Here is a 12,690-nt window from a genome sequence, read left to right on the forward strand (position 1 = left end):
CCTGGAACCATACCTGGCTAATTTTTGTATTTTATTTTGTATTTTGTATTTTTAGTAGAGAGGGTTTCACCATGTTGGTCATGCTGGTCTCAAACTCCTGACCTCAAGTGATACGCCTGCCTTGGCCTCCCAAAGTTCTGGGATTATAGGCCTGAGCCACTGCACCCAGCATAAGATAATATGTTAATGACTGTAAAGCACAGTTATTAGCACACAGGACATATTAAGGGATCAACTATTTTTTTTTTTTTTTTGAGACAGAGTCTTGCTCTGTCACCCAGGCTGAAATGCAGTGGTGTAATCTCGGCTCACTGCAACCTCCGCCTCCTGGGTTCAAGCAATTCTCTCTGCCTCAGCTTCCCGAGTAGCTGGGACTACAGGCGCCTGCCATCATATCTTGCTAATTTTTATATTTTTTAGTAGAGACAGGGTTTCACCATGTTGGCCAGGCTGGTCTTGAACTGCTGACCTCAGGTGATCCACCTGCCTCAGCCTCCCAAAGTGCTGGGATTACAGGCGCAAGCCACCATGCCTGGCCTAGTGACCAACTTTTAAATACACCTGAAGGAATGGACATATTAATAACACCTACATTTGCCTTTTCAACTTCTCAGATCGATTCAGGAGTTCTTCTTCATCATCATCTTCATGGTCTTCCAGTGCCAGGTCTTCATTACCAGAGTCACTGTGTTCATCCTACAAAATCAGCATCATATCCAAATTAAGCAGAATAAAATGTGTCCTCCATAAAAAAAGGATTTATAAACATCTGCCCAAACACCTCATTCTACGAAATTGTTTCTGATAAGATGCCAAATTTAGAATTCTCAAGAACTGAGGGGAAAAAGACACTTAAGGGCAGCAATACATGGAGTTCAGTTATGATTACTTTGTTCCCTTCATACTCACCTCATCAGTATCAAACTCATTATCATTTGAGACGAGCTGGAAGTCTCCAAATTCCTCCTCCTCGTCTTCCTCTTCCCTAAAATGTAAATCAATGAATCAATAAATAAGTTGTTGAAAGCAAACTACAAGTAGTCAGCCAAGTTAGGAATTTAAAAAAATTTTGTGTAATTTTTTTTTTTTTTTCTCTGAGACGGTCTTGGTCTCTTACACCACCTGGAGTACAGTGGCACCATCTCAGTTCACTGTAACCTCCACCTCCGGGGCTCAAGTGATGCTCCCACATCAGCCTCCTGAGTAGCTGGGACTAGAGGTACAAAGCCACCATGCTCAGCTAATTTTTGTATTTTCTGTAGAGATAGATTTCACCATGTTGCTCAGGTTCGTCTTGAATTCTGGGCTCAAGCAATCTGCTCGCCTTGGGCTCCCAAAGTACTGGGATTCTAGGTATGAGACACCTCATCTGGCCAAATTTAAAACTTCTATTATCACCAAAAATCTCTTCAAAACAGGAAGAAAATTTTTTTAATTTTCAATTGTAGTAAAATACACATAATATAAAATTTGCCTTTTTAACGATCTTTCTATGGTTCAGTAGTATTAAGTACATTCATATTGTTAAGCAATCTCCAGAACTCTTTTCGGCTTGCAAAACTAAAACTGTATATCCATTAAACTCTCCATTTCCCCATACCCTCAGTCTGTGGCAACCACCATTCTACCTTCTGTCTCTATGCATTTGACTGCTCTAAGTACCTCATGAGTAAGTGGACTCATACAGTATTTGTCTTTTGGTGACTGGCTTATTTCTTTTAGCATAACATCCTAAGGTTCATCCATGTTGTAGCAAGTGTCAGAACTTCCTTTTTTTTTGAGACAGGGTCTTACTCTGATGCCCAGAGTGCAGTGGCACAATCATGTTATAGGGATGGGGTTTTGCCATATTACCCAGGCTGCTCTCAAACTCCTAAGCTCAAGTGATACACCCACCTCAGCCTCCCAAAGTGTTGGGATTACAGGTGTGAGCCACCATGCCCAGCCAGCATTTCCATTTTAAGGTTGAATATTCCATTGCATATATATATATACCGCATTTTGTTTACCCATTCATCTGTCAATAAACATAGGTTGCTTTCATGTTTTGACTACTTACTGTGAATAATGCTGCTTTGAACATGGGGGTGCAAACATCTGTTCAAGTCCTGCTTTCACTTTTTTGGGGTATAGACTAAGAAGTGAAATTGCTGGATCATATGGTCATTCTATTTTTATTTTATTTATTTATTTATTTATTTTGAGACACAGTTTTGCTCTTATTATCTAGGTTGGAGTGCAATGGCATGACCTTGGCTCACTACAACCTCTGCCTCCCGGGTTCTAGCAATTCTCTTGCTTCAGCCTCCCAAGTAGCTGGGATTACAGGCATGTGCCACCATGCCCAGCTAATTTTTTGTATTTAGTAGAGACAGGGTTTCACCATGTTGGTCAGGCTGGTCTCAAACTCCTGACCTCAGGTGATCCACCACACCTGGCCTCTATTTTTAATTTTTGAGAAGCCATCATACTTTCCCTAGCAGCTGCACTATTTTACATTCTCACCAATAGTACACAAGGTTTCCAATTTCTCCACATTCTCACTAACACTCTTTAGGTTTTTTGATTAAAGTCATCTTAATGGGTGTCTCACTGTGGTTTTAATTGGTATTTCCCTATTAATGATATTAAATATCTTTCATGTTCTTGCCTTTTTTACCCTGTTCTCCACCAAAGCATTATAATTTGCTTACTAGGCATATATGAAACTCGAATCCACTGCAAGATTCTCAGAAAAGGTGCAAAGCCCTTAAGATGATCAGTTATTTTGATTTTATCAAAAGGCCAGGCCTTCCCAAGTTCCCAGCAATCTGAGACTTACTTGTCTGTTGGAAAAGAGCCTGAGCAAAGAGCAAGTGCTTCTTCCATTGGATCACCCATGCTGCTGTCCTTCTCCTGCTTATTTAACTCTGATGAGGCCGGAGTGGAGGCATCTACATCACAACGAGGAAAAAATGTGTCACCAAGGAATGATAGCTTTATACTCTTTTCCCAGCCATCTAAAGTCATGCCAGCTCGATACAGTTCTAAGGTAAGCTTGCCAAGAAGAACCTATCATCTATTCATTCAACAAATCCTTATTTAGTGCTTACTATGTGCCATATGTGCCAGGCCACCAGGGATACAGTAATGAACAAACCACTATCCCAGATCTCATAGAGCTTATGTTCAGTCTAGCAGTTGTGTGCGTTGGGGGCAGGGGACAGGAAGTAAGTTAACATTTATGTGAAATTTATTATACATCAGACACTGTTCTAAACTTTGTACATACATTAATCACAAATGATATATCATATGGGCAAAGCTAAAGCAGTCTTTTTTTTTTTGAGACAGAATCTCTCTCTGTTGCCCAGGCTGGAGTGCAGTGGCACGATCTCAGCTCACTGCAACCTCCGCCTCTGGGGTTCAAGCAATTCTTCTGTCTCAGCCTCCCAAGTAGCTGGGATTACAGGCATGGGCCCAGATAATTTTTTGTATTTTAGTAGAGACAGGGTTTCACCTTGCTACCCAGGCTGGTCGCAAACTCCTGAGTTCAGGCAATCCACCCGCCTTGGCCTCCCAAAGTGCTGGGATTACAGGCATGAGCCACAGTGTATGGCCTAAAGTAGTCTTAAGTTGATACTTTACCACTCTAAGAAAGTAAAATTTCTAAATGTCAGGGCACTAAGTAGTGAATTCAATTTATATAGATTCCATCACAGTCCTGTTTTCTGTGAACTTTTCACCTGAGGTTAAGGGGCTTCTTTTCTTTCTTTCTTTTTTTCTATTTTTAGGCAGGGTCTCTGCCACCCAGGCTGGAGTGCAGTGGTGTGATCTTCCCCTGGGCTATTTCAAGGCAGTTTGGTCAGCTCAGCTTCTAAGGTAAGATGGTAATGGTTTTTCTAATTTCCTCCTCTCTTTGCTTCCCACATTGCTAAATAAAGTTTGTCCCAGCCAACCACAACCAGGTTGGCTCACTGCAACCTTCACCTCCCAGGCTCAAGAGATCCTCCTAAGTAGCTAGGACCACAGGCACGTGCCACCATGCGTAGCTAATTTTTTTTTTTTTCCAGTACAGATGGGGATTTGCCATGTTGCCCAGGCTGGTCTCAAACTTCTGAGCTCAAGCGATCCATCCAACTCAGCCTCCCAAAGTTCTAGGATTACAGGCGTGAGCCACCCCACCCGCCCAGGGAATTCTTTTCAAGGACACTGATACTTGGGTGTGGTAAGCCTGATGCTCTCTGTTGGATATTTACCCTGAGAAGTGAATTTTCCTGAACAAAGGTTCAGAAGTTCCTCCATGTTCTCTTTCTTGTCACTCTTCCTGGGTAGATGTTTTTCAGTCTGAGATGTAAACTTTCCAGTACACAAATCCAACAGCTCATCCATGTTGGCATCCATGGCATTCTCATCCATACTGGCCAATGGCAATCGAGTCTTCAAAGCTTGGTACTGATCCCTGTGGTTTCTAACATTTAAGAACCTAAGAGCCAATGAGCACAACGAATAGTGTAAAAAATTCCTCAGAGAAATGGCAAAGTAGGGGGTGAAAAACCTCTGAATTCATTTCCAACACCAGTTAAAAGCTGAATCTCAAACCAGAAAGCAAAAGATTCAAACTTTAGGCTTGTGTTAATCTAAAGAGGGAGGGAAAAGTTTTGTGAAAGAATAAAATGTTACTCAGAAGGTAAAGTATAAAGGATAACTTTTAGCTTCAGATGATGTTAGAGCAGGACTTGGCATTATGTCCTGTAATGTGCCACCAGTCTGTGAATTCTCAGCCTTACCCAACAATAATAACATAGCAGGATGGATACAGGGAAATTTGATGACCTTACAATACAAGATCTATGCATTTCAAGTAAGACAGAAATTGAAGGACCAGAATGTTAGCAAGAGCTATTTATGTTTATTTTCTGGACAGACTTTGTTCAAACTTATAGAATGTAATACTAATGGTCTGTACACCTTCTCTTTCTCAGAAGAGAAAGCACAGATGGAATGACAGAAGCTTACTTATTTTTAAACAAAATTAAGCAGTACCCAGAACCATTCCCACCCACAGAAACACAAAACTACCTACCCATCTGCATCCAACAGTTGGCTCTGAGTGTCATCTTCTAAACAGAACTGGAAGTCTCCTGCTCCTAGGAAAAGTGTCTTAGGCTCTGGGGAGGCGTTATACAGATCCTGGGAATCCTCTATGGGAAGTGAAGGCTCAGACAGTTTCCCTGAACTCTGGCACCCAAACAAAAACAAACAATAACAAAACATTTTACAAGTGTCATTCATTGTCATGACAACAACAGAAGTTGCTATTTGCAATATTTAAGCTACTCTCAGGAAACTGCAATTGAGGAGGACAATACACAGCCATGAGAAGCATAAAGAAAAATACCTCCAAGAAAGTAAGAATACTGGATGAAGCTTGTTTTTAATACACAAAGGGGGTGGATTTTTTAAACTGAACACACATAAGCTCAGTACCAAAGTGGTGGGAGTTGGTTGGCTAGGACAAACTTTATTTAGCAATGTGGGAAGCAAAGAGAGGAGGAGATTAGAAAAACCATTACCATCTTACCTTAGAAGCTGAGCTGACCAAACTACCTCGAAATAGCCCAGGGGAAGGAGATCTGAATCCTCCTGCTGTAGGGAAAAAACTGGTCCCACGGCCTGTTTGTCTGTTGCAAGGCTGATAGGATGGAATCGTGGAGCCAATCAGCTCAAAGCTGCTATTGTGGCTGCTCTCCTTCGTTAGCAATGAACATGAATCATCCTCATCTGAAGAAAGAGAAACACCTTTTAAGTCCATGATTACAGAAATAAGGTGGATTTGTTTAGGAAAAAGAGTTGAGGATGAAACTGTCAGATAAAATTCATAGGCAAACCCCTCAAGTTATATGTTCCAAAGCATTAAGTTAAAGGTAAATTACAGTACTAAGATAGCATTATATAATCAGGGCTTATTACTCTGAGCTAAGTGACACTTGAAAGTTCTTATTTTTTTTTTGAGATGGAGTCTCGCTCGGTCGCCCCAGATGGAGTGCAGTGGCGCGAATTCGGCTCACTGCAACCTCTGCCTCCTGGGTTCAAGCGATTCTCCTGCCTCAGCCTCCCAAGTAGCTGGGACTACAGGCGCATGCCCAGATAATTTTTGTTTTTTTAGTAGAGACAGGGTTTCACCATGTTAGCCAGGCTGGTCTCGATCTCCTGACCTCATGATCCGCCTGCCTCAGCCTCCCAAAGTGCTGGGATTACAGGTGTGAGCCACTGCGCCCAGCAGAAAGTTCTCTTCTTTCTCTTATCCTTCCTAATGCCTATGATCACACTCTTCATTATCCAATTAATTATTATTATTATTTTTTTTTTTTTTTTGAGACGGAGTCTCGCTGTTGCCCAGGCTGGAGTGCAGTAGCGCGATCTCGTATCACTGCAAGCTCTGCCTCCTGGGTTCACACCATTCTCCTGCCTCAGTCTCCCAAGTAGCTGGGGACTACAGGCGCCTACCACCATGCCTGGCTAATTTTTTGTATTTTTAGTAGAGATGGGGTTTCACCGTGTTAGCCAGGATGGTCTTAGTCTCCTGACCTCGTGATCCGCCCACCTCAGCCTCCCAAAGTGCTGAGATTACAGGCATGAGCCACCGCGCCCAGCCTATCCAATCAATTATACATCTTCCTTTGATCTACATATAGAAATATTTCATTGCTCACTCAATCAAAACACATTCACTAAGGCCATTATGTGCCACCGTCTACTATAAATAAACTGCAAGTAACTTTTCAAAAAATAGACCAAGAAAAATATTCTAATTCATAAACCCCTTTCATTGCCACATATGAAACTGGGAAGTGACCAGATTTTAAAAAATGGGAACTTACAGTACTGCAGTCCTTAAATATCAAAGCTGAGGGACAAAAGAAATGTCAAGTTCTGCACAAGAATCACTACTTACCCAGTTTGCTAGGCTGTTTGCCTGAGTTTTCATCTGTTTCTGATTTTTCTTCAATAGGAAAGTAACTGTAAAATAAGAAAGTAAATTGGTTCAGTATCTGTTCCTAGTTTTTACAGGAGGGGCAAATCCAAGGCAATTTTAAATTTTCTTAGAGAGAATCACTTACCCCATCTTGGAAGAGCTGTCCTTAAATAGAAGTAAAGTAGAATCTGATGAGAGAGACTTGGGAACAGAGAGAAAGCCAACTGCCTTGCCAATTTCACTACTGCCATCATTATTTTCTTTATCCATTTCTTTTTCATCTTTGGTTTCTATTTCTTCACTACTAAGAAGGAATTCTGCAGTCTTTACCAATCATGCCACCACAAAACAAAATAATACAAGTCAAAAACTTTAAAAGCAAATACAATGTTAGCTTGAAATATGGCTGATTGGTTACTGATAACATCTTAAATTCAAAAAGGCAAACTTGAAGGAAGTTCCATATGACCATTATCAACATAATTTTCCCTGACACTTCTAGAACTTTTTTGTATTTTTTTTATCCTTTACCCTCCCAAAATTGCTAAGATTATAAAGGACGACTGGATTATCATTTTACTGAGGCAATAAGAGGTTAATTAATCAGTCTAAGATTGCAGGATGACTACTGATCTCAAACCAAGCACAGACTGAGACAGCCTGTATAGCTCAGCCATTGTTTTCTTTCTCCTTTACCCAAAACTAAATATTAACTCAAGTTTCTGGGCGTGGTGGCTCATGCCTGTAATCCCAGCACCTTGGGAGGCCACAATGATGGGAGGATCACTTGAAGCCAGGAGTTCGAGACCAGTCTGGTCAACATAGTGAGACCCTCATCTCAAAAAACTTTAAATAAATAAAATAAAATAAGTGATCCCAGCATACAAAAAGGAAAGCTTTTTTCTTTTCTTTTTTTGAGATGGAGTCTCACTCTGTCACTCAGGCTAGAGTATAGTGGTGCAATCTTGGCTCACTGCAACCTCTACTGCCCGAGTTCAAGCAATTCTCCTGCCTGAGTAGCTGGGATTACAGGTGTGCCACCACACACAGCTAATCTTTGTATTTTTAATAGGGATGGATTTTTACAATGTTGGCTAGGCTGTTCTCAAACTCCTGACCTCAGGTGATCCGCCCACCTCAGCCTCCCAAAGTGCTAGGATTACAGGCATGAGCCACCCTGCCCGGCCCAAAAAGGAAAGCTTTTTAATACTTAACAATCGTATCATCACCTGTTTTCCCTAGGCAGAAAACAATACTATGGAACAAGGGCAAGAGGCCCCTCTACAAATGCCTTCTTCAACAAAAAATGAAAATAACTCAGAAAGGTCTCTGCCTCCCTGAGAATTTACTCCAGACCTTGATCTAGCCAAGGTTAGGACTGCTTTTTAATCTGATAGAGAAACCTAAATAAACAACAAACATAAAATTTCCTACAAATACAAAGTCATTTTTAATATTAGCATTATTATATTAAAATATATAAACAACAGGTGGAAGCCCAGGCAATGGTATTCTGTCAGTACCACTGAATATCTGTATTCAGATACATAATGATGATCTACGGATATTCAGTGGTACTGACAGAACTGAAGATACCAAGATTTAGGGATATGTGGGGTAGTTACCCTTACCATGCCCTTAAAACCTCTTATACAATTGAACATGCTTATTAATACTCTTATATAAGTCTGACTTTTTCTCTCATATTCACCATGACAAGGTAACAAAACAACATAATTGCCAGAAACCTCCTGATTTCCATCTTCTTCCTCTTCCTCTTCTTTCTCCTCCTCTTCCTCCAGTTCTTCCTCTTCTTCCTCTTCTTTCACTACCTCCTCTTCTCCATCTTCCTCAGACTCATCTGTCATTTCTTCCTCTTCCTCCTCCTCTTCCTCAAATCCATCTTCATTATCTAATTTAAACAGTGCTTGGCGCTTCTGGCGCTCCTCAAACCTTCGGAGTTTCATTGCCTCTTGCAGTTTAGCTTTTAGCACCTGAAGATTTTCACCTGAACAGAAATATGTAGAAATGCTTTAGACATAATACAATAATTATGTATGCATTGTAGGTAACTCCAGAAGTATTCTAGTCACATCCCAAAAGGAAAATCTGAGACTCTAGTATTTCTGGGCCTTTTTGTTATTTGAACACAAGAGTATTATTATTAATTGAAGTATCGAAGAGAATTTCTGCACCCTGGATAGTATACTCCTCAGGGATTATAAAATAACTGTTCAAAAGAGAGAAAAGGGGGGTAGGGAGTAGAGCTTCAAAAGTCTGTGGCTCAAAAGTCATGAAGAAAAACATTGATAAATTTACCTATATTAAAAAAAAATAGGCCATGCATGGTGGCTCACTCCTGTAATCCCAGCACTTTGGGAAGCTGAGGCGGGCGGATCACAAGGTCAGGAGATCAAGACCATTCTGGCCAACACAGTGAAACCCCGTCTCCACTAAAAATACAAAAAATTAGCCACGCATGGTGGCAGGCACCTGTAGTCCCAGCTACTCGGGAGGCTGAGGCAGGAGAATGGAGTGAACCCGGGAGGTGGAGCTTGCAGTGAGCCGAGATCACACCACTGCACTCCAGCCTGGGCAACAGAGTGAGACTCCGTCTCAAAAAAAAAAAGAAAGAAAAAAAGAGAAACAACTCAAAAGTAAAATGAACTAATGATATGAACTGCCAGTTCACAGAAAAATAAAAATACATTGTTAATAAACAAATTAAAAGTAATGCTTAACCTCACTTCTAATTAAAGAGCTACAAATCAAAATAATGAGATACATTTTCAACATGTTAGTTTGGCAAAAATTAGGAGGTTTGATAATACCTATTATTGAGAGGAAACAGGAACTCATACACTGTGATTCAGAGTGGTACAACCATTCTGAAAGACAACTGGATGATATATATCAAAATGTGATATATATCATGACAATTCCACTGCAAGGAATTTTGCATCTAATATACCACCATATATCTGGCACTATAATATAATATAACACTGTATGCAACAGCAACAATTGGAACAAACAAGACATCAGTCAATAAGAGTATGGTTTAATGAGTCATGTTGTATTCATTCAATGGAATATTATGCAGTCATTTTAAAAAAAGCCTCAAGGCCAGGCGCAGTGGCTCATGCCTGTAATCCCAGCACTTTGGGGGGCCAAGGCGGGTGGATCACGAGGTCAGAAGTTCGAGACCAGCCTGGCCAACATAGTGAAACCCCATCTCTACTAACAATACAAAAATTAGCTAGGCGTGGTGGTGTAATCCCAGCTATTCGGGAGGCTGAGGCAGGAGAATTGCTTCAACCCAGGAGGTGGAGGTTACAGCGAGCTAAGATCGTGCCACTGCACTCCAGCCAGGGCAACAGTGCAAGACTCTTTATTAAAATAAAAATTAAAAAAGCCTCAAAAGCAATATAAAGTAGATCCTGAGCTCTGGAGTTAGGTGGTCTGGATTAGACCACTGGTCTTACCATTTATTAGCTATGTGAACTTGAGCAAGTGGCTTAAGTGCTCTGCATATCAGTTTCTTCACATACAAAATAAGGATACTAATGTTATTTACCTCATAGGGTTGTAAGGATTAAATGAGATAAAACATATAAAGAACCTAGAGCAATGCCTGACAGGGAGTAAATGTTCAATGTCACACACATTCACAAAAAATGGTATACAGATAAAAATACTCCTATAAGGACATAGAAGAAATTGTTAATAGTTATCTTTGGGAAGACTAATTTTTCATTTGATAGCTTTTTTCAATGTTTAAAACTGTTTTCCAAGTGATATATTACTTGTGATTTCAAGGGGGGGGGGCGGTGAGAGCTGTCCTTAATACATTTCTAAAACACAAAGCAGAATGCATGTTATGATCACATTATTAGGTGGGTTGTTTTGCCTCGCCTAGGCTGGAGTGCAGTGCCACAATCATGACTCATTGCAACCTCAACCTCCTGGCTCAAATGATCTTCCTGTCTCAGCCTCCCAAGTATATGGGGCCACGGTGCATGCCACCATACCTGGATAATTTTTTTTTTTTTTGGTAGAGATTAGGGCTCACTATGTTGCCCAGGCTGGTCTCCAACTCCAGAGCTCAAGAGATCCTTCTGCCTTGGCCTTCCAAAGTGCTAGGATTACAGGCCTCTGCCACTGCACCTGGCCCTGTTTTTGTTTAAATACATATACATATGTGCAAAGAAGAGAGTTTAAAAGGATACACAATATGGTTATAGAACCTGTCTCTGATAGAAGATTAAATTTTTCATTTATTCTATCTATTTTTCTATAATGGGTATTTGTTTTTAATAATAAGACAAATGATAATTTTTAAAAAATAAAGCCAGCTTGTCCACCCCACACCTCTAGGTGTGCTACACGTGAATCATGCCAGAGATACTGCTGTCCAAAGTCTCCAAGGAAAAAGATTCTACAACTTTTCATTATAAGGTTTTCAATAGCCTTGAAGATCTGTTAGAATACAAAGCAAAAAGCAAAAAACAAAACCTGTGGGCTCAAATACCTGGTTTTGTGTGGCTTGCTCCATCCAACTTCTTAGGTGCTAAAGTCACAGGTACCACATCTGCTTTTAGCTCTTCCTTTCCATCAGTGCCCACGTCTTTCACTATGATGTTCACATTCACTGTGTGACCAGCCCTGGGTTTGGCTGCTGGATTAGCATGCTTCCAGAAACGCTGCTTCAAGGCTTCCAGTTCTAAACCCAAACGCCAACCAGTGTGTCAGTTTGCCATGTTCAAAACTCTTTCCTTTAAGACTTATAAGCTAAGTTTTTTTTAGCTCAACAATGATGAGGAAAACCACACACAGAGAAACGAAAAACCCCTTGCTATTAACTCCTGAGTCAAATTCATACAACTTAACCCAAACTAATGGACTCCACAACTATTCTTCCTCAACGTTTCAAAAATCAGACTTTAAAAAATCAGACAGAAATGTATACCTGAAATTTCTAAATATGTGCAATTCTTTTGAACATTCTTTAAAAATTCTCTAAAAGTATTAAACTGGTAGGAAAAAAGATTATAATCTCATCTATTCAAGGACTAAATTTTTCATGGGTTTCCATCTTTTTAAAATTCCCTATTTGTTATTGCTGTTTTTTGCTTTTGTTTTGAGACGGAGTCTCACTCTATTGCCCAGGCTGGAGTGCAATGATGCGATCTCAGCTCACTGCAACCTCCATCTCCTGGGTTCAAGTGATTCTCCTACCTCAGTCTCTTGAGTAGCTGAGATTACAGATGAGCACCACCATGCCCAGCTAATTTTTTTTTTTGGAGACGGAGTCTCGCCGTCCCCCAGTCTGGAATGCAGTGGTGTGATCTCCTCAACTTTGGGAGATTGCCAGGCTCCACTTAGGTTCACTCTGTATGCATTGTGGCCTGGAAACTCTCCAGAAGGTAAGCTGGGGCAATGATAGGACTCGCCTCATTTGTTTCTCTTCTCTCAGAGCTTACTGTTCTATTTTGCCTGTTAAATGCCTGAAAAACTTACTTCATATATTTTGTCTGACCTTTTAGTTGTTTAAGGCAGGAAGGTAAATCCAGTCTCTGTTACTTCATAATAGCCGAAAAGTTTCATTTTTGTTGTCTGAGCTCAGCTTCTAAAACAAGGGTCAGCAAGCTGTAGCTCACAGGCCAAATTCTAGCTGGTAGCCTGTTTTTGTATTATCCACAAGCTAAAAACGGCTCTTGCTTTTTTATTTT

General features: G+C 40.6%; 1 protein-coding gene across 1 annotated transcript in view; it reads right to left on the reverse strand.

The window, feature by feature from the left end:
* The window catches only part of CLSPN (claspin), a gene marked incomplete at its 5' end in the record, with an annotated part of 38,930 nt that overhangs the window by 11,494 nt on the left and 14,746 nt on the right, over positions 1–12,690 (reverse strand). Inside the window, 10 exons of the mRNA XM_011995635.1 lie at positions 593–696; positions 910–985; positions 2,822–2,933; positions 4,239–4,465; positions 5,066–5,220; positions 5,564–5,763; positions 6,938–7,002; positions 7,104–7,123; positions 8,707–8,966; positions 11,490–11,681. Of these exons, the coding sequence (XP_011851025.1) occupies positions 593–696; positions 910–985; positions 2,822–2,933; positions 4,239–4,465; positions 5,066–5,220; positions 5,564–5,763; positions 6,938–7,002; positions 7,104–7,123; positions 8,707–8,966; positions 11,490–11,681 (1,411 nt within the window). The remainder of the gene's footprint in view (positions 1–592; positions 697–909; positions 986–2,821; positions 2,934–4,238; positions 4,466–5,065; positions 5,221–5,563; positions 5,764–6,937; positions 7,003–7,103; positions 7,124–8,706; positions 8,967–11,489; positions 11,682–12,690) is intronic.

The sequence above is a fragment of the Mandrillus leucophaeus genome, unplaced genomic scaffold, assembly GCF_000951045.1.
Source record: "Mandrillus leucophaeus isolate KB7577 unplaced genomic scaffold, Mleu.le_1.0 Scaffold493, whole genome shotgun sequence".
Classification (NCBI taxonomy): Eukaryota; Metazoa; Chordata; class Mammalia; order Primates; family Cercopithecidae; genus Mandrillus; species Mandrillus leucophaeus.